This window comes from Macrobrachium rosenbergii, chromosome 56 (genome assembly GCF_040412425.1).
Source record: "Macrobrachium rosenbergii isolate ZJJX-2024 chromosome 56, ASM4041242v1, whole genome shotgun sequence".
In the NCBI taxonomy this organism is placed as follows: Eukaryota; Metazoa; Arthropoda; class Malacostraca; order Decapoda; family Palaemonidae; genus Macrobrachium; species Macrobrachium rosenbergii.
Window position 1 is genome coordinate 40642528 of NC_089796.1, and position 22910 is coordinate 40665437.

A 22910-nucleotide genomic window follows, 5' to 3' on the forward strand; every position below is an offset into this window, starting at 1 on the left:
TGCAGTATATTTTGTTATAAATATGGGGAAAAGTTAGATAATCGCCTTTTCCATAACTTTTCAGTTTAAAGTGTGATGGACGTTGTTTATAAGCATATTAAGTGTTTACAGTTATGTGGTATTAACAAGATTAGGTGAGAAAGGGTACATAGTTGGCCTTGAACACCCCTAGATTCTTTTACTCCTCCTTATCTAGATTGTGGCATTATCCAATGGGCCCTTGGTTTTATTAATCTGGATAACTGAGGATTACTTACATACATAGAAGTACTACTGAAACCCACAAACCTGGAAGCACAGCAAGAAGAGTATAAAACTTTCCATGCAATAGATCAGTGACTAACTGATGGACTAGGGAAAAGGAGAGGAAACCTGTAGACAATTCTGATCCAAAAAACCTGTTGAAAAAAGTGAGAATAAGATGTCTATGTACAACACCCAAAGGATCAACAAAATCTGAAACCATGATCTCTAAGTATAAGAAGAAAGTACTGGGACCCAAGCTTGCTGGAGAAAGAACAGTGCGACCATCTTGATACTTCAAAAACAAACAGGAGGGCCGCAACCGAAGCACCTTGAGGAAAATGGATAAATGGGCAAACAAAAGAAATCGGTACATATAGAGACGATATCTATAAAGGAAAGACACAGCGTAGACTGGGTATACACCATACATTTATGACGCAATCAAACCACATCGAAGATTGATAGATGTTGCAGGCTGATTCTGAACTATAGGCTGGGCATACACAATGAAATATGTTCTGGTAACCCTTCAAATCAGTCTAGCTGGGTCTTTTAACAGTGATTACCACTATATTATGATTAATGGGTTTTCACTTAACTATATTTACTTAGATAAATCAAACACATCAAAAGCTGATACTTAAATATTTTCCACTTTATTTTGTTCCAAGTTATAAATAATAGTGCTTTTACGTGTTAAATGACAAACTCAATGTACAGTGCAAGTTTTCTTCATTCATTTGTATCATTAAACAGTACAGTGCAAGTTTTCTTCATTCATTTGTATCATTGAACACCACATAATGCACAGACCACCTCATCCTGGCTAGTAGTATGGAGCCTTTATTTACAAAATGTTATGGAATTATATATTTTAGCAGTAGCTGTTCACATAAGTTTTCATGTAAGTAGAGTACTGTATTCTAGTGTTAAAGATGGATTAAAAATTTTTATTTGTGAAAATAATAAATGCATTTACTGAACAATGAATGTGATATTCTGATAATATTGATAATTTACATCATAAAGCATAAAAATGTAAAGCAGCATTATTAATATATTAAAGGATAATACGTGTACTTTACACATGTATTTACTATTTTGAAATTATAAATACTAAAGTAACCTAACAAATTTCTCTGGGAGTTTCATACAGTAGAAAATTTTCCAGTCATAAAAAAAAGTAACTAGGTGACAATTTACATTACTGTAAAGCAGATTATGCAACATATGTTACATAAAACTGAGGAATGTACTTCTGTATACAGTAATTAATTTTTAAGCACTTCATTTTGTGCTTTGGTACATGCAATAGAAGTTGCCTCTTAATAGCTACCACAATTATTTTTTTTTAATTTAGACAACAAAATTAATTTCCAAGAAAATCAAGTTAAAATAAAAATTTTTCTTATACAATATCAGAGAACCAATGTCCAGAAACTTTTAAGTCTTCAGAATATTTTAGCCAGCAAATAAGTACTGCCAGTAATGAATACCTTACAATGAATGAAATATAACATTTTTAATGCAATTTGTATTTTTCATAGATATACAAACCAGAGCCTTTTATATAAGAGTATTTTGTATTGAAAAAATCCTATTATCCAAAAGGTGACAGTTTGTATTTCTGTAAAAACAAATGACTGCTTGCAACAATCAAATATGTTTGATTCAGAATTATCTTTTAAAAATATAAAATGAAACTGGAAAGAAGTACTAGTTTGTATTTGTGTGATTTGGAATTGCTTTAAAAATATAAAAATGAAATCAAAGACACTGATATTCTAACCAAAATTATGCATTTTCATGCATGTATTCTTTCATGGGAACACCCACAATGCTCCATTTATAAGTAATATACCAAATGCCCACATAATCATACATGGTATACTTTGCATTAAAAAATTTTAGTGTACTGTAACACCATTCATGCCATTAGTTATGGAGGATGATTCTCCAGCAAGCTTGGTGGAGCTAAGAGCTTTCCCTGGGATTGAGTCCTCAAGTCTGGATGGAGGGAATGGTTCATCCTTAGCGTAACCATCAGGATTCATAGTTTGCCACCTCCAAAAGTCTTCACCTGCAGAGAAAATTAGTGTTATACAATCTGAAAATGCCATACTACTAATACTACTACTACTACAATAAAAATTAAGGCTCCATTTAGTATCAGCATTCATGATGTGCATGAAAGTAATGCTGCCTAAAGGTAACCCTACACAATACTTATTAAGCCAATCATTTGCTCTCAGATCATTCAGTGCATACTACTAAGTTCAGTTACCACAGTTTTCCCCTTGCATTCCCTGAAAGTAACATGTCTGTTTTGGATTTTGCTTGTATTTCAGTGGATAATAAGCTGAAAAGTGAGGTGAATTCTCAATACCACCCTTAGACATTGAAACTATTATTGAACCAACTAACTTTTTAGATTGTTTCAATACTATTGAACCACCCTTCAACCTTTCCAGTGAATGTTCACTAGTTTCACCAACACTGGAATAATAATAATAATAATAATAATAATAATAATAATAATAATAATAATAATAATAATAATAATAATAATAATAATATTATTATTATTAATTAATATTATTATTATTATTATTATTATTATTATTATTATTATTATTATTATTATTATTATTATTATTATTATTATTATTATTATTATTATTCAGAAGATAAAACCCTATTCACACAAAACAAGCCTACAAGGACCAATGATTTGAAATTCAAGCTTCCAAAGAGTATGGTTTTCATCTGAATGAAGTTAACGAAGATAACAGGAAATAATATTGTACATAAAGAACAGATCCGTTATTGGAAAAGAAAAAATGATCAATTAACAAATTAATAAATAGATAAAAACATAAATCATTTTTGTAAAATACAAGGTGAACTCTTTTAGGGCAGTAATGCATTGAAACTTCACTTAAACGTTTGAGGTTCTAATAGTAAAACATTCTTAGGGAGACGGTGTGAGGAATTTTTATGCTTCACACAGTCTCCCTAAGGATGTTTTACAATTAGAACCTCAAAAGTTCGAGTAGAGTTTCAATGCATTACTACCCTAAAGCAATTCACCTCGTATTTTAAAAGTTCGACAGTGTGGCACATTTACTGCATATTGGTGGTGCTGTTCAGCAAATCTGGTCACTTTCGTCAGGAAAAGAGGATCATGGATTAATTGTGATAGTAAAAGGGTTGCTAAAATACAACTTACGAAAAAATGACAAACAAGAAACTAGCTATGAATGGCCCAAGTCATATCTGCTTGTGTTATGAAACAAAAACCTACCACCGCAAACCACTCTATCGAAAAGATGAATGTCAGGCAGAAGCAGACATTCACAATGGAGAACAGCATTCTAGTAAAGGAAGGACAAATGATCCAAAACATGTTGCAATGATTTTATCATTGTTATAAATATACGAGAATTTACATATAATACCCAACTTTGTGCAGCATTTGCCAACACTCATTAGATGTTTCCCAGAGGTAAGATGCGAGTCAAAAGTTACGCTAAGGATAGGCAAAGCTTTTGACCCATTCAAGAGTCCCATCCAACTGAAGGAGAGGATGAGGTGGATAATCTGTAGGAGATTTACTGATCAATAGTGTTTTTGCTTTACCGGAATTCAGCCACTTACCCCACTGACTAAGCCATTCATTAATCCTCTCCATGCAACAATTACAACTAAGGGAGCTTCATTTCTCATAAGTGGATAATTTACTACACCAACCAGTGTTGCATTACTGGCATACTGAACAAAGTTGTTTTCCAGGCCAACAACCATGCCACTTGTATACACTGAAAATAAAAGTGAACCAAGACCACTACCCTGTGGAACACCAAATACGATGGGTCTTGGTTCGGTAAAGATCCCATCAACAGCAACTTGTTACTACCTACATATAAGGAAATCTTGAAGTCATCCTAAAATATCCACCAATTCCAAGATTCTGAAGTTCATAAATAATAAGTTCCTGATAATTTATCAAACTGAAAGCAGAAATAAAATCTATTTGAATTACTCTGCATTCAAATTCTTATCAAGGTTCTCTTGTAAATGGCAAGTCAAATCTGAAAGAACACTGCAGGTACCTAACCGATTCCTATATGCATACTGACTATTAGCTAACTATCCCTCGGATTTCACATACATGTATAGTGGCTTAAAAATAAGTTTTCTGCAATTTTGGAGAGCTCAGCGAGAAAAAATAGCATATTTCACACATACATCTGCTTCATGCAAAACTGTGATATCAAAAAACATATGTGATGAAGTGGGTGAGGGGCCTTTTTCTAGTGAGAAGAGCTGCAAACTAAAGAACAATAGTTATTACAGTAATTTGGTAAGAGCATCTATCAAGTACTAACTAACTAACCAGCAACGAAGCTAAAATTATAAAAACAAACGTACTGGTTAAGACTGCTCAACAAATTTGGTCCAAAGTCATGGTACAGACATAAATAAAAAAAAGTATGCAAGCAAAATTATTTAATACCATCAAAGAGCAAAGCTACCATAAGAGCTCGTGAATTGCAAATTATTGTGAAATGAAAGACAACAGACACTCTTAATAGGAAGGCTAAAGGAAGGGCAGCCAGATCATCCACAAGAGGATGACTAAAGGTTCCACTGGCAAGGACTTACACATGTTTTCGAGTGAATACTTGGCTATCCAGCCCAGCTCATTCTCAGCAAGGGTTGTGTTGGCATACATGGATACTATGTCCCCTTCTCTTCGTGGTTTCATCTCAACGGGCACCTTAGTGCCAGTCATAGCCTCAAAAGCCTTCACTAGTTGTAAGACAGATACCCCATGTCCTGTACCCAGGTTGTAAGTCTGCAAAAGCCTTGACATGAGTTTTGGGTGAAATGTAACATGTACAGCAGTCGTTCATCCCATTCCTGCAAAAATGCTGAAAGGGAAATGAGTTATACAATAATACTTACACATAACCTGGAAATCTCTGATTGGTTTCCAATTAAGCTCTTCCATACTTCGGCTCCCATCACAGAACAAGGTTGCAACATCGCCAACCCTCCTTTCAACGAAGTGGTAAGGAATAGTTGTCTGGGTGATACGCTCAAATTCCTTTACAAACTGCAGCACAGACAACCCATGACCCAGGCCAAGGTTCAGAGGCTATACATGGAAAGCAAAGAGCAGCACTGTAATACATAAATGCCACTGAGGAATGTCAGAACTAAAAAATGAGGAATGTCCGAACTAAAAAATACAAAAGAGCATCTGTGATGTTTTCTGCTAAATGTAATAATTTTGCTATACAAGTGCAATCTGTGTCATGGCTTGTCTGTGGTTTGTGATTTATCCACCAGTCTTCTATTAAAAAATATTACCTGAAACCTATACATGTCTGTATTTTGTTATGTTAACACCAGTTACTGTTACAGTTTGTACTGGATGATTAAAGCTAAAAGGCTCATCACAAACTAAATTTGACATATATAGAATTGATTTACTTGTATTTTAGGAAATTTCATTGTAATCCCAAACGTAATAATACAGATTACAGCAGAAGTTTCATATAGCACAGTAAAAATGGATCACTTTGTACTATACTTTTGACTAACACTCACATACAGTATTACCAAATTTCAAGTGCATGTAAAAGATTAGTTCTTTATTCAAGGCTGCTATATTGCCAACTGCAGAATATCGAAAATGTAAACCATGCAGTATAAGATTTCTTTAGATGAAAGTCTAGGATCATCTAAAATGCAGTGAATGAAGTGGTCAGGAATGAGTGTTACTATATAGTTTTTTGTTTTATCTTGAGCATATATTGTAATAGCACTTCAACGGTTATTTAAATGTGTTATATTTATATCTCTACAATGCTAAACAATTATATCGTGTATGCCTTTTATGAAGCCTGTAAACACATGGATTTTTGTGATTAGCATGTGAGCTCTATCCCTTCAGTATTTCCTTATGAGCTTTCTAACCTGCTTACCTACTGCTTTAGAAAGGCTGAAAAAAAGCCAACATTAGTTTAACTCGAAACATTTTCTCAAAAATATTTAACATTAATATACATCAAATCTCCAAAGAGCCTATTAATGAAAAATTCTACTGTATACTGTATACTTACTGAAGTTTGAAGGGTGCACAGTCATTTACATGTATTTTTTACATAACTTTAAAATATTGACAACAAATATTGGGGAAGTCATTACCGAACAAAATTATGTGATAGATCCCTTGTTGAGTGCCATACTAATAAGCACATTGGGATATTCTTATCATACACCTGTTTGGTCAGGTAAAATGACGTTTTCCTCCTCCCAAAATTCTTTTAAGCAATTATTAAGCATATGTTTTGCTTACAATCTTTTTCAGTACTTTTCAATAGCCTTATGCACAATTGCAAAAACTTTCATTACAAACCCATTACTTAGCATTAACCTGTATAGCTATTTAGATGTTAAGGTTTTCATAGCTGTTTCACCATAGAATGGATAAGTAAAACCTGGACCTGGTGGAGCAAAATTAACTTCTGAAGAAAATTTTCCAGAGGTAGCATTCAAAATTCGGCTAAAAGTCAAGAGATAGCAGGCCTATTTTCATGACTGGTAATCTTGACTTAGGATGCTTGGTTTTCAGAAGTGTTACTAAAAGCCCATATGCTAAACTGCCTAAGCCAAAAATAAATAACGTTCTTACTTAATTTTATCAAACCACGGTCCCTGGAACAAAAATTTATTGTCCTCAGGGCTAGTTTCTAGTTTCTTTAATGAAGCATGGACGGTCCTAATGAGGGGCCTTAATGACACCCAAAACACTTCTTCCATTCCTGTTACATACTTCCTAATTCTAGTGATGAACACTTATTCTGAACAGCCAAGGTACCTAAGTGATGTAAGTACAGTAGTGCAGCCATCCACTATTTGTAGTAGAGAGATTAGGAGTTGATCAAAGCCCTGCTACTCCACTAATCCTACCAGAGCTGCCAATTTAATTGGTGTAGATTAGCAGATGATTCATTTCCAGGTTAGCAGTGATCTCTTAATAGAAGAGAAAACCCTTCACTAATGGGGCCTCTCTTGATAGCCTCCAAGTTTGAAGGTTAAGTGGCTCAGTTTCTTGATGCAGTGTCTTCTGAGTGGTTAACATAGCAATACGGTACCCTGCTCCTTGAAGAAACTTTGTTCTTTTTCACTAAGAACTAACAGGACTGCTGAGCCAGAGTAGAGCCATTGGTATCAAAATATGCTATGTAATCATTGGACTTGTCACGGTGACTAAATGAATGTGACTGGAGAAGGAAATTCATAAACTTCTAAACTAAATTTTCCTGGTCAAAGAACTATGAGAATCACTAGATAACCAAACAAACTGTCCAAACATGAATCCTGAAACCTATACCCTTTTATTTTAGTTGATGAAGGATAGCTTATAGAGTTAAAAAGGCTGTCTTCTAATCCAAGAGGTTGGTGCATAGGTCATGCTTACCCTGAAGCCAACAGGCTGATATCTTTAGATATAACAAATGACATATACAGTGGTTAAAATGGCCTGAATCTTAAGCCTGCATTGAGGATAGTCTATCACGACTATAATTGAATGTCATAATGCCTTCCACAAGATGATTTTGGGTGATTAAAATGTCTTCCAAGAACTACTGAAGTTTTTCGTTAGAATGGTAAGAGAAAGTTGTCTGTCTGAGTGGGGGTAGGTCATTAAGAGTTCAACTGATCATTGTTCACTGTTCAACCGAAGTTGAAGAGGCTTGCTCTGGAAACAGGTATAGGCACTTATTTCTCTGGTGGCATTGCATCTCTGGCATCAATTCAACAGGATATATCATAGTCCCTTGATTCCCTGTATCTGGGGCCTACTACATGGTTATGCTCCTTCCCAAAGAGATTACAGGCAGTCCCCGTGTTAAGGCAGGGGTTCTGTTCCAGCGGCTTGCAGTAAGTAAAAAATTGCTGTAACTCGGAACATCATAAGAAAAATTTATAAAAATGAGAGAGAGGGGAAAGAAACAGGTTTTCAAGCTTTGCCCTGGTAACAAACTGGTTTTCTCCCGCCTTATAGGAGGAACCTCCTTTTAGTGAACCCTACCTGTGGCTACCTAAACTGGTTTTCTCACCTCATTACAGTGCCTCCAGCTATGCCGCTCAGAATCCTAGTTACAGCGCCATAACTTCGGAACATCAGCCATAGCCTAGAACCAATTTCTTCATGAATATATTTGAAAAAGCCCCGTAAGTTCGGAACACCATAAGTCAGAGCCCCTGTAACCCAAGGACTGCCTGTAACAGTCTCAAAAAATTTATACCCAGGCTGAAGTTAAAGAGGCCCGGTATGGAAATACGCATTTGCACTAATTTCTCTTATGAAATTTGATACCCCCTCATTCTCCAATGCCTCTTGGAATCTAGATCATGGATATAAGCCATATCTCAGTTTCAGCCAAGACTATCATCACCTGCCCAACCATCAAGATACATTAGCAGTTTTAATGCTTGACTGAGTGCTCAAATTGCTCCTGAAGCCAAGAAGCAGATAAATCCTTGCAAGGCAATGGCTAAGTCAAAGCACATTGATCAAAATTGAGAGAGCTTCCCCCAACACCAGAGCCATGGGGAATTACTGGAAGAACGATGGACGAGACCTAATAGAACACCTTTTTTTTCAAGTCCTTGGAACCAGAAGTACCCTTTTCGTTTGGGTGAATTGATGCTTTTAGGCAGCAATGTGCCTTTTTTAAGCTGTCTGGCCAAGACAAGAACTGAATGAGCTGAGGTAAATGCTTTGTCTGTTGATGGCTGACAGCTTTGAAGACAGCAAATCTCACTCCAAAGTATTTCACAACGCCCTTGAAATCTGGAATTAGGGTGGTTCAAATGCTGTTGGGAGGCTAGTGTACTAAAAGGCAACAACCATCTTCTTTCCAGGCCATGACTTCTTTTGGATCTCAAATTGTCTTGCCAGAGTATCTAATTATGCAGCTGAAGTAAGTGAAAGTTTTAGACACTCCAGTGTGAAAGCTGACAGGTTAAGTTAAAATTTTTTGGGATATAGGATCTACAGTAGTTAGCATTACGAGCTCCTCTAGTAAGCTATGCTAAGCCATATCTGGTGTTTCCCCATAGTCACCCAATAAAGTTTAAACAGGCCCACTATCATAAAACTTTGCTATTCAGAAGAAATAATGGTTACAACATGGTATGGATATTGAATAGCTAAGCATCCCAAGTCCTTTATTACCCCTGAAGTAGCAACTAGATATCGTACAATTTACCAGATGAGGTTTTTAAAGCACAACAAAATTTTATGAAAGCTGTAAATCATATGAGCTATATCCCTTCATCACAATATACAATACATAAATGTATATACTTCCTCATACTATATGGTCATTATTAGGATCTCTCACCAAAAATTGAAAGGTATGGCGAAGACCATTTATTTCATGTGTAACAAGGAGAAGTCATAACTACTGAACCATTGCACAGGGCTTAACACTTTCCGAGGTTCCTTTACTTTGATTCATGGTTCTGGTTATCAGAAAAACCTGCCCATGGTTAAACTTTCATACACTCTCACTAAGGTAGGGTTCGTTAGTAGCTTTGGCCAAAGTGATTAAAACCCAATGCATGAAAATACAAAATATATTTATAGCACTTCAGCAACAATGTATCATTGGGGTAACAGTAATTCTAGCTGATCATACTTATAATAGTGGTAGTATGGAATTATCCTTCGAATGACTTCCCTCTTCAAGCAAGGCACTTAAGATAATTTATTTGAAATGAAAGCACTATTCATCTAGAGAATGGAGATTTGAGACTTTCCTTACCTTGCCTTACCTCGCATACATAACCATCACTAACTATATCTTAGTTTAACCAGACCACTGAGCTGATTAACAGCTCTCCTAGGGCTGGCCTGAAGGATTAGACTTATTTTACATGGCTAAGTACCAATTGGTTACCTAGCAACGGGACCTACAGCTTATTGTGGAATCCGAACCACATTATACCGAGAAGTGAATTTCTATCACCAGAAATAATTCCCTCTAATTCTTCATTGGCCGGCCAGAGAATCGAATGCTGGCCTAGGAGAGTGCTAGCCGAGTACGATATCGACCCATCCAATGAAGAACTACATAACTAACTGGTAAATTATGGTTTCTCTTCCTCTGCTCCTCAGATCTGCATGCCCCTAACAAAACAGGTATTTCAGATCTACCTGCTCTTCAGCTTGCAGTCTTCAGTGTAGTCTTCTGCCTGATATGTCATCCCACCTTGTTCTGGTTTAGTCTTATAGTATTTCTCCCTAAATTATTTTTCAGTCATCTCATATCTCTTCAGCCTATCTTTGTTAAAGGCTTCAAAGGAAGGCATGCTAGAGGAAAATTGCAGATCTTTACCTGTTAATGATGGGCTAAGGCATACTAACCACTCATCCCTAGGCCAATCTTGGCTCTCTGCAAACCTCTAAAACATTTTCAAGTGTCCATGTTGTCGTGCTTCTCATTGAATCTGAGTAACCAGGGCTTTGCAGTAATTACAGGGGTGCTATGCTGATTACCTGCCTTGCCTTGATATGTAATTCATGTGCTAACACTTGCTTGCATCCTTTCTTCAAAAGCTATCTGTTTTCAGGCTAGTCTTTTATAGCTTCTCTTTTCCTTTCTCTCTGCACGGGCTAGATCTTGCTGTTCTTTCAAAAAATTTCTTAATTTGTGGTCTTCTAAATTCATCTCCCTGGCCATCTCCACAAGCTTTGCTATCACTGTTACTGCCACACTGAAATATACTTGAACCTAAAGTTAACACAGTAGAATCACACCAATGCTCTGCCACTTGAAATATCGTGGTCATGGCAGCAATTTTGTCACACAATGTATGAGGTACAGCTCATGGGTAGCAGTGGCCTATGGCTTTATACCTGGTGTGATTAAAACAATGTATAAAAAAGGGATTTTGACAAAGGAAAAATCTATTTCTGGGGGAAGACCTGTGTCACCCAGTGAAATAGTCCATTAGCACTGATTTCTAGGTATAAATATTGCTAAATATACCAGAGAAAAAGCTAACCATAATGCCAGGGTTATGACCCCTGGATCAAACACCATTAGATGGTGTCGGTATACACAAGGGGTGAGTGGTTGCCACTACCACAGATCTTCGTCCTATAGATTTCTCCATTCTCAAAACCCCGAAAAGGGGAGGAGCCGTTCCAAAACCTCATCCCCCGCACCTAGCCAACCACCACCCCGGCCGCCATCTTCATCCCAAGTTAGCACCTCCCAAGCTTGGTATGCCACTCGGGAGGGAAAAGGAAGTACAGGGATGGGTCACTGGGTGACACAGGTCTTCCCCCAGAAATAGATTTTTCCTTTGTCAAAATCCCTTTTCTGGGCTCGACCTGTGTCACCCAGTGAAACAGTGACAGAGAATCAGCCATACAAAAGCTTGGTGGAGCCCTCTAAGAATTACCTTAATGGAGCTAAATAAAACTATGAGAAAATTACTGTGTTTTAATAACCCAAAACATTCATATTAAAAACATAATTAACATTATAAGGCACACAGTTTAAATCATAAAATAACTAACACCAAGACACTTAAGGCTAACAAAAAGATTAAAACAGGATATCCATGAAACGGCCAGGAGTCAGGCTGTGAAGCAGGCCTGACCAAAGGTTAGAACGCAGGGCAAGTAAAGGAGGCAGGTAGGCGAGAGAAATATAAACAATAGGATAAAGTAAGGTTACATAAACTAGTCTAGGGCTGGGGGAACAATACTTCCTGCAGCTACTGTGGAGTATTTAAGAGCCTCTAGAGACTTAAGATAGTGGCGTTTGAACACTGTTGGTGATTTCCAGCCCGTATACTTTTTAAGGTCATCAAAATTCATATTATGAAAATAATTAGCTGAAATGGCCACCGCCCGAATATCATGTACCCTGGGTACTTAATCCGGGTTTGCCTGCTTTATGAAATATAGTACTTGTTGCCTGATGACCTTTAAGGAAATGGTTCCTCCATTTTCCCTAACAAAAAGAGGGCCTGAATTCCTATTAGAAGTTCTATTTAAATAAGCTTTTAAAGTGTTAATTGGACATAAGGACAGATCCTGTGGAAGGAGAATAATCTCCAAGGAGACCATCTATTTTGTGGATCCTCATTCTTTGCTAGAAACTTGAGATCCGGAGACAACAGAACTTCTCCTGACGGGAGGAAATCAACATGGTTCGGTTCTCTAGAGAGAGCAGACAGTTCAGAAATTCTAGCCCCTGAGGCTAGACTTCCTAGAAATAACGTTTTCCTTAACAGACTCGAGTAAGTACATAATTCATTATCAGTGTCTGATGCCAATTTAAGTACGTCATTTAAGAACCAGGAAACCGTGTGAGGACGGGTTGCTGGTCTAAGACGAGCGCATGCTTTAGGAATTGACGAAAAATATGAGTCTGTAAGGTTAATATTAAAGCCATATAAAAATATTTTTCTTAAGGCAGATTTTGCTGTAGTAATAGTACTAGTGGCCAGCCCTTTCTCAAATAATGATCTGAAGAAAGAGATTGCTAGGTTCGTGGTCATTTCCTGAGCTTCAGATTCCCTCAGAAATAATGCTAACTTTTTAACTGCTGAGTCATACTGTCTGAGAGTAGATTCCTCTTGTCTGATTCTATGAACAGTGTATTAATAGGATCAATGTTAGCGTCTTTCTGAGCTGCAAACTTCATGAAGTCCATAAAGCTAGGGCATTCAGAATTCTTGAGGAAGCTGACACAGTCCGAGTTTGTACTACTTGTGTCAATCTTGGACTGGGGATTTGTTTGTGCCGGAGTTTCAACTCTAGAAGAAGAGGAAACCAATTGCTCTTCGGCCAGTTGGGTGCCACAAGTGCTACTTGACCTTTGAATGATCTGAGTTTGTGTAAAACTTTCATTAATAGGTTTATTGGTGGAAAAAGATAGATCCTTTGCCACCGGTTCCAGTCGATTGACATCGCATCCGTGGAGTGAGCTAGAGGGTCTAGATTGGGAGCAACGTAACACGGAAGCTTGTGGTTGCTCTCTGTGGCAAACAGGTCCACCTGGAGACCCGGTACCTGAAGACAAATCCACTTGAATGATGCCTTGTCCAAGGACCATTCCGACTCCAGCGGAGTTGTCCTGGATAGTGAATCTGCAATGACATTTCGAACACCTGCCAGATGGGTAGCTGACAGGTGCCAAAGATGTTTCCTTGCCAGAGAGAAAATTGCAATCATTACCTGACTGATATGGCTCGACTTGGAGCCCCCTCTGTTTATGCAATGTACAACTACTGCACTGTCCAGTACCAGCCTGATATGAATCTGTCTGGTTGGACGTAGTTTCTTTAGTGTTAGAAATACTGCCATTGCCTCTAGAATGTTGATATGGAACTGGCGGAATACAGTCGACCACGTTCCTTGAACTTTCTTGTGTTGGGAGTATCCTCCCCATCCTCTTAGGGAAGCATCCGTATGGATCACTAATGATGGAGGGGGAAACTGGAGAGGCACTGACCTTGACAAACTCTTGACTGTTGACCATGGTCGAAGCCTCTTCCTCAACACCGGCGGAATTAGAGACATCTTGTCTCTGTTTCTGGTGTTGGCTCATCTCCGCCATACTCTGTTTATATCCTTCAGTTTGGCTTTTAGCAGCAAATCTGTCACTGACGCGAACTGAAGAGAACCCAGGACTCTTTCCTGGGTATGACGAGAGGCTCTTTTGTTTTTGAGGAACTGCCTGGTAGCTTTGGCTATTTCCCTCCTTTTGGCTGGCGGAAGTGACAGTTTGTGTGTGTTTAGGCCCCATTGGATTCCTAACCACTGAAATTGAGCCTCCGGAACTAGACGGGATTTCTCCCTGTTTATTTGGAATCCTAAGGATTCCAGGAAGCTGATCACTATGAATGTTGCTTTTCGACATTCCTTGGCGTTGGATGCCCAAATTATCCAATCGTCCAGGTATGCGGCTAACATATTCCCTTGGGCCCATAGCTGTTGGACTACTGTCTCTGCCAGTTTGGTAAAAATTCTGGGCGCTATGTTGAGCCTGAATGGCATGACTCTGAACGAGTATGCTTGTTTCCCTAGTCTAAACCCTAGGTAAGGAGAGAAGTTTCTCGCAATCGGGACATGATAATATGCGTCTGAAAGATCTATAGAGGTGGTGACAGCCCCATGGGGAAGTAGGGTCCGCACCTGCGAGATTGTAAGTATGCGAAACTTGTCGCATTGAATGTATAAGTTGAGACGAGACAAATCTAGAATTACTCTTTGCTGGATTGAGTCTTTCTTTGGGACACTGAACAGACGGCCTTGAAATTTCAAGTGTCTCACTTTCTTTATTGCCTTCTTTTGAAGAAGGTCTTTTACAAAGTCCAGTAAGTCTTTGGATGGAGGTTGATGGAACCTGACTGGCGGAGGAGGCCCTCTGCTCCAGCTCCATCCCAGACCTTTTGAAACTATGCTGTGGGCCCACGGACTGAAGGTCCAATGGTCCCAGAAGAGGCATAACCTCCCGCCTACCTGAGGAGACTCATTGATTGGAAGAGGACTTACTTCCTCTGCCTCCTTGGCCTCCTCTTCCACGGGAGAGAGGTCTGGTTGCAGTCCTACCTCTGTAGGCGGCTCTGGCTCTACTCCCCCTCGCATGCCTGTTGTAGCCTTGAAACGCCCCTTGGCTTTCAAACAAAGCATTGAAGGCTGGGGACGCTACGAAGGCTGGCAAAGCAGGGGCTTGCTGAGCTGGCTGCATCAGTACGAACTGCTGCTGAGGCTGAGCTTTGGATGTAGAAGGCTGTCCGATCTGAGAGACCGGTACAGCTTGAAGCACAGTTTGAGCCTGGGGTTTCCTATATCTCCTGAACCTCTTCCTTTCCCTGGGTTGAGGTCCGGAGGTCTCGGCGGACTTCCTTTTAAAAGGGAGACCCCAGCGGGAGCGAAGACTTTGATTTGCTCTGGTTGCCTCCGCCAGAACGTTGTTGACCTCATCCTCAGGGAAGATGTTAGGTCCCCAGACAGAACTCTTCATGAGTCTATTGGGCTCATGTCTGATAGCATGTCTGTGAAGATATGCTTCCGGCAGTTTTGTCTCACCACCACAAAGTCATAAAGGTCCGATTGGAATGACGCTAATAATGATTTCGTCAGGACCTGGAACAGAGGTTCGTCAGTGTAAGTTAACGCTGTTACCTCTGCGTTGGTGATGGAATGCAGGGAGCGACTCAACCTGCACTTAGCCTCAAAACTCCGCCTTCAGAAGGGCCTCCAGAATCTTGGGTAGCTGTTCACTGAACAAGGTGGAGGCACACTCGGGGTCAAGTTTACCCACTGTGAACATAGCCGGAGCTCCCGACCAATATTCCGAACCGCGGGAAAAGAAGGGAGGTGGGATCTGTCTCCTGGAGTTGAGGCAGCGGTTTGCCATCTATTCCCGCCTGAATAGTCAATTCTGCGATCTTAGTCGTGCAGGGGTAGGGATGGAGTCACCTACCGAGAACATCGTAAAACTCCCTTTAAAGGGAGTAAGTTTTGTATTTTCGCACTCCCAGTCAGTGAGAGCGCATCAGGGCGGATTGGGCTTGGTCCCTGGGAAAGATAACTGTTTCCTTCGGGACCTTGTCGGATCTAATCCAGGCTTCCTCTGTTAGCCTGGCATAGCCTGGGTAGGGAGGCACCAGGTCGGGTGGAAAGAACTCCAGTTCTTCCAGACGACGAGTGCCCAAACCCTCGATGGTCAGGGTATCATTATGCAGGGGGGCATGTAGAGCCAGCCGCCACGGGTTCCCCTTATCAAAGGGGGCAGTCTGGAGGCATCCGGAACAACATGGGACTGCTGTACTGCTCCAGATTGGATAAATCCGGAGAGCAAGCTTTCCTGGGCCTCCATCCTTTGTGCCAATGACAGCACTGACTGACCAGAGGTCTCCAAGCTTGAAGCAAGCTGAGAAGAAAGGTCTTGTATCCTAGCTTCAACCCTGGAGTCTAACTTCTGCATTAGAAGTTCGGCAAAGGCCTCATGGTCAAAAGGCTGTGGGGATTTAGCCTTAGACACCCTGGATCCCGACCCTTTGGACGGGGAGTAGTTTTACTTGAGGACGCCACTGATTTAAGAGCCAGTGACGGCCTTGAGGGAGCTGGGCGGATTAGGCCTTTGAGGTCTAGAGGACTTTGGTAAGTCCTTCTTTTTATGATTTCACCTTGGGGATAACAGACCTAGATCTGTCCCCAAGGATAGCTGGTTTGGGAAACCCCTGAAAGGAAGAAGAAGAAGAAGAAGAAAGAGAACTAAAAAGGGAACTACCAAGACCCTCTCCCCCTGCCTCACTTACCACCTTACCTTCTACCTGATGGTCCAAATCCACACTCATCGGCTCGAGGTGGATGTTAATGGCCGCTACCTCTTCCGCCACCTCTCCGCACAGGTTGTCTTCTTGGGAGGGCTGTGTCTCCTGCCGGATCCTCTCGATGATTGGGGCGGCCAATTCCGCCGGCATTGCAGCGGAGATCCGGGCACCGGGGTAGAGGAGATTACAAATCTCCTCCGACAGGACATAAGGATTGCCAGACGCAACATTCCTCCCAAATCCGCCGACCCAGATCTTCAGGGTCAACAGCGAAGAGTCACGGATGATTTGGTCAGACTGTAAGAAAGGGCAGGACTTAGTGAGAATATTCTCCAATTTCCCGTATATGTCTATATAAGTCATTAAAGTCAAAAAGAGACTAAAGGTTAGCGGTCTCTTAAAACTTACCGACTCATCCACCACTGACTCGTACAGAGCGTAGCAGACTTCACAGCCATCCGGGTGCCAAACGACCAGGTCCCCAATGTGGACCGAGCAGCTGGAGTGCGATTCTCACACCTCGTGTCCACAGGGTTGTTGGAGAATCACCGTGCACCCTGGCTCCTGACAACGTACCATCTGTAAGTGGAATGGCGGTACATGAGTAACGTCAAGGCAAGGCCCGCCGGAGTTAGGTCCGGCGGTAATAGGCTACCTTAACGCAGATTTATGGGTGATGAAACATGCATGTCATCAGGCAAAACCCGCCGGAATTGAATCTGGTAGTACAAGACTAATAAACATAGGTTATGCTACAGAATGGCTAACTATTAATATGTTGAAAATAAGTACTCTAAGATACTCCGTCGCTATGGTACTCCACCGTGATTTGCCACTGAAATCTCGTTATGTCACATATTATGGAAATGGTGTAATGTGGCGGAAAGGAGTGTTCGCATATGGCCCATCTCACAATCGCCCAGGGCGGAAACCACATAGTGGAAAACGCCAATTAAACCGAAAACCATACCCACTGGAGTGGTAACATGGATTATAACAACGAAAGATCCGACTAACCTGGCGGAGACTAAACATAGCGTGACTCATGATTAGATCCCTGGGACAGTGTACGACGCTCCAGCTATAACTGTGGAAAGCGAGTAAACGAAACACCGCCCAATAAGGGAAAGGTAGCAGAGTGGCGGAAGCCCGGCGAATGGCGACCAGTCGGGTGGGTAGCACCCTCTGGAAGCCGAATGAAACCTCCTCACGGGGGTGCCGAACGCAAGCGATCGGTTTCCCTCTGCTAGGAAGACGCCCAGGTCACTCGCCAAAATCTAACTGATCAGGTAAAGAAGGGCTAGGCTATATACACGAAATAACCTGTGCAACCTTTGATCCCAGCCTACCTTCCAAAACCAAAACTTTTGGCTTGGTCAGGAAGGCCAGAATGAGCGCTACAGGTGAGGAGGGGGAAGAAGAACCTCGCATAACCTAGCCACACCCTCCAAAACCGACAGCCTGGTCAGGTGGTAGACTATGAATTGAGGAGACCCTCCACTATTCTAACCTCAACCTCCAAAACCTAACGGCCTGGTCAGGTGGGCTAAGAGTGAAGAGCAACTCTCTCACTAGCCTAACCTCACCCTCCAAAACCTAACGGCCTGGTCAGGTGGGCTAAGGGGGAAGAGCAACTCTCTCACTAGCCTAACCTCACCTTCCAAAACCTAACGGCCTGGTCAGGTGGGCCAAGAGAGAACGAGGAACTCCCTCACAAACCTAACCTTTCCTTCCAAAACCTCAAAACGGCCTGGTCAGGTGAGCTAGGTAGTCTGGGCATCGTGTAAAAGCACCTATCCTGTCTAGCCTAACCCTTCAAAACCGAATTACGGTTCGGTCGAGAAGGCTAGGCTAGAATATACCTAATCGAATAAAACTACCTGTCGTCAAGAGTACTAACATAAAAAATTAACCATTCGATGTGAGAAGTTTAAAAAATTTATATACTTATAAATACATAAATGACTCAGAGACAGAGAGGTCCAAACAACATCCGTTAGGCTATATGGGAAGCGGGGATACCCAAAATGGCCACCTCTGACGCCGAATTGCAAACAAAAACTAATCCAAGAATAGACGTGTCATCCATCCTTGTACACATCAGTTATGATCATGAAAATAATAATACCACCATCGAGAAGGCACCAACTCGCTGGTGGAGGAAGGAAACCAGAGAAAGGGGAGAAAACTGTGATCAGAAAAAGGGAGGGGTGTACCTCCATCCCTAGCCTAGATATGGGCTCCCTAACCTCCTACCAGCGAAATGGTAAATTCTCCAAATAAGGCTCCAAACGGAATGGAGCATGGATAAAAACTAGCAGAAACATTCTGCTAATAAAATGCGAAGACTGAGGGTCAAGCATGGAAGAGGCAGACACAGCCCACGCCCAGCTGCGTGGAACTATTTACCTTGGTAAACAATATACGAACAGTCATATATAATGCCTCTGTAATAAAAAACCAAAAGGAAATGGTACTCAACTTAGATGGTAGAAATTCCGGGTGGGATGACATGATGAAAGGAGAAAAAACCAAAAACCAACAACAAGGAAAAATACGGTGTATCCTGGAAGGCATGCTAAATTGGAATGAAGATGGCGGCCGGGGTGGTGGTTGGCTAGGTGCGGGGGATGAGGTTTTGGAACGGCTCCTCCCCTTTTCGGGGTTTTGAGAATGGAGAAATCTATAGGACGAAGATCTGTGGTAGTGTCAACCACTCACCCCTTGTGTATACCGCCACCATCTAATGGTGTTCGATCCAGGGGTCGTAACCCTGGCATTATGGTTAGCTTTTTCTCTGGTATATTTAGCAATATTTATATCTAGAAATCAGTGCTAAAGGACTATTTCACTGGGTGACAGAGGTCGAGCCCAGAAATATAATTTTTCTTTAACACTTGACAAAACAATGTATTCCTGGTGGTATCAAAACTTCTAGAAAACTGTACTTGAAGCAATGGTGGTCAAGGACTGGCCTTTGATGAGCTTTCCTTTAAGCAAAACACATAAGTAATCTTATTGAATTGAAAGCACTGTACTCTTTCTATGTATCTGTATACAATGACTGGAGTCTTGGGACTTGCCTTACATTTGCAATTTATATCATCATCACCAGTTCTCATAGTTCTGGTGCACAAAAACACACCTCAGGAAACAGGACAATCTTATCCAACTTGCTCTGCCTGGGAATATCTCTGACAAATGAATCATATAAAATCTCAATGCAAATCATAAAGACGTGCTTTTAAACAAATTAAGTACATCATAATTTCCTCAAACATCTTATTAAACTATATTAAAAAAAATTAGCATCCCTACAAAATTAACGTAATTAACTAAGATCCAGAACATTAAATTAAAGACTTCATCTATTCTCAAATATGCAATATGAAAAACAGGAACTGGGGAACTACATAAAGAAAAAATCTCCATCACATAATTTATACTTCAACAACAATCTTGGCACCAGCCTTTTCCAGATTCATCCCTGCAGCATTTTTCTCTAGATCATCTATTTAGATGTCTGTCCCTACAGCTTTTACAACCATCTCAGCCTCTGCTTTAACCATACCTTCGTGTTCCTTAATGCCTTGAATGTTTTCGAGTAAGGTCATAAATGGGACTGTATAGGCATGTATGCAATGGTCCCACTCAGTATGGAGTGTTCATATAAATCCTTGAAACTGAATATCTACCAATCTTCCTATCAATGAGTGCACACCCCCATTTCTTATCAGTCCTTTGCTCCCCAGTTACCGAATTTCTGCATACAAATGAACTTGTAAAACCTGTCCCCTGCCTCTCTGAACTGTCAAGTTTCTCCTAACCTATAAAACCTTCACATGGTACCTCTTCCTAAGCTCTGCATGTTCCTAACATTGGTAACTGGCTGCTTTTTGTCTGAACTTCAGTTGGTCCTTGCCCTTAATAAGCACACAGTTTTTGGCTGGGTGAGCTGGTTTGTGACACCCAGAGTACTGTACCTACCTTTACTCTTGTCTATCTGCTTCTGCTCAGCCATCTTGTAGTCCTGGGGTTTCTGGATATTCCTGTTTGACATCCTTATTGGCTTCTGGCATCCCAATCCCCTAGGCTTACCCTATGAGCTTCCGAGTACTACTCGGAAAGCTTCACCATCCCACTAATGCCCAACACTCAGAAAGCTTCTATGTATCTACCCCTGAAAAAACTGTACATGAGGAAACTGCCTCCTCCCTCACGAGGGGGAGAAGTTTCCCCCCAAAAGAACAGGGGCAGCAACATCAATTACAAGATCTCCCAAACACCCCCACAAATCTTCTAAAGACGAAGCAATAGTAGAATGAGAGGGAGATATATCTTCCTGAGAATAAACGGCAAAGAGAGGAGATTTTGGCAAAGAAGAGATGGAACAAGAAGGAACTGATATGTCTGCCACCATTGGGGGCGAAAAGTCTTTCCAAGATGGAGCCGCCGATTTCCTCTTATATCTCCTATTCTTACTAAAATTCTTCCAGTGCTCAGGAGACCAATTATTCATGGATTTGCATTTCTAGAAATGCAAAATACACACAGATAACACAATATCACTCAGAAAAAGACACAAACAAAAAGAGAACAAAAAAACCAGAACGCCAACGCGTAATACAGGCAGGAAGTGTAAAAGTAATTGGCTTCTTGGCTAGAAAGGCAGTAGCGCCGTCTTGCTATGAAGGTGGTTAGAGAGAAACTGGTACGCCACTGCATAACTGGGTTAAAGCAGGTCAGGCTGCACCCTCCTCTTACACCCCTAATGGCTGTCTTCCATTGCCACCAAAATCCTTGTACTTTTTTAACTGGACTTCAGCAGGCGCTAGAGAAATTTCCCTTTACATTAAGACCAAAGATTTGTTATGTGCATGAACAAATACTCTTTAAGAAGAATACGTTCTTTTATTGTAGAAACATCACATGTTGGCAGCAGCAGTGGGCTTTGAGGATTGCATATATTTTTTTTTTTACTGTGAAGACAGTTACAAGTCATGCATTACCCCTACCACCGAGTTTTGAGATTCATGGCAGAAATGTTACAGAGCTCTGGAAGGAGTGGTGACATAGATGGGACTGCTATGCTTTAGCAACAGAACTGAAGAAGAAGAAGCCAAATGTGCAAGTTGCAGTGTTGTTAACAGTGATTGGTCCCGGGTACAAAGTGTATAACACTTTTCAGTTCTCAGAGGGTGATGTAATAATTTGAAACCAGTGCTGGATGCATCTGAGAAGTATTTTCAGCCTTTGATGAACGCAGCATCTGAACATTATCATTTTAATCTTCGTGGACAGAAGCCAGGAGAACCATTTGTGCAATACAGTATGTGACAGCCTTGCGTCAACTTGCTCCGAGATGTGAATTTGATGATAATATGCTTGATCAGATTCTTAGAGACCATATTAAGTTCAGAATTATCAATAACAGAGTACGTGATCATCTCCTTAGAGATAAAATCTTACTCTTGAGCGTACTTTGGAGATTTGTTGCGCTAATGTCAGGGTTAATAATGGCAATATTCTTGCAACTGGCAGAAGTCCTGGGAGGAAAGCCGATGAGAAGTTTGGAAAACAGACTACATGGATCACAGACTGCAAGTTTTCTGGAAGAATGTGCAGCCTATGGCAAAGCATGTAATTTTTGTAAGAAGCTACATCATTTTAAGCTAAAGTGTCCACAATTTAAATGTCGGAAAAACATCACTCTGATTGTGATATCAATTGTGTAACTGATGCTGGTGTACTTACTGATGATCCAAAACTCCAGGAATATACAGTATATTTAAAACTCTTTCTAGCATTAAGCTGCAAGATGAGCAAATGGCTACTTTCAAAATTAGAGAAAAGTGTTATATTCATTTTCAAATTGACTGTGGTGTGGACTGCAATGTGCTGCCTGTACATGTGTACAAAGCTGCAACTGGTGATCTTGATATGGATACTGTTTCCTTGTCAGACATAACCTTGTATGTCTATGACCAAATTGGCCCTCGATCTGTTGGCAAAGTTAAGCTTCAGTTATGGAGAAGAAGGAAAATGTGTTTCCTGGAATGTGAATTGATAGAAAGCAACCAATATCACTCAATATTAGGTTGCAAGGCTTGTGTTTTCCTTGAAATAACTGAAATCAAAGATAATGATAGGCTTCATCCTATTTGTGTAGCTTAAAAGGAATATTGTCCAGCTGAGACCGAAGATATTGTGAAACTGTACCCGAGCGTATTTGGTGACACAGTTGGAAAATTGGATATGAGTTAAAAAATCAGAATTAA

The 22910-nt window shown here is 40.5% G+C and overlaps 1 protein-coding gene across 2 annotated transcripts in view; it reads right to left on the bottom strand.

The window, feature by feature from the left end:
* Nucleotides 1-886: 886 nt before the first annotated feature.
* Nucleotides 887-22910, bottom strand: part of LOC136836657 (UDP-glucose 4-epimerase-like) — a 223921-nt gene continuing 201897 nt past the window's right edge. The window contains exons 7-8 of one of the 2 annotated variants that reach the window (XM_067101128.1): nt 5215-5407; nt 887-2326 (exon numbers count right to left, since the gene is read on the bottom strand). In XM_067101128.1, the coding sequence (XP_066957229.1) occupies nt 2154-2326; nt 5215-5407 (366 nt within the window). In that variant the 3' untranslated portion in view covers nt 887-2153. Of the gene's footprint in view, nt 2327-4911; nt 5105-5214; nt 5408-22910 lie in introns of both variants that reach the window. The other variant, XM_067101127.1, reaches the window with a different exon arrangement.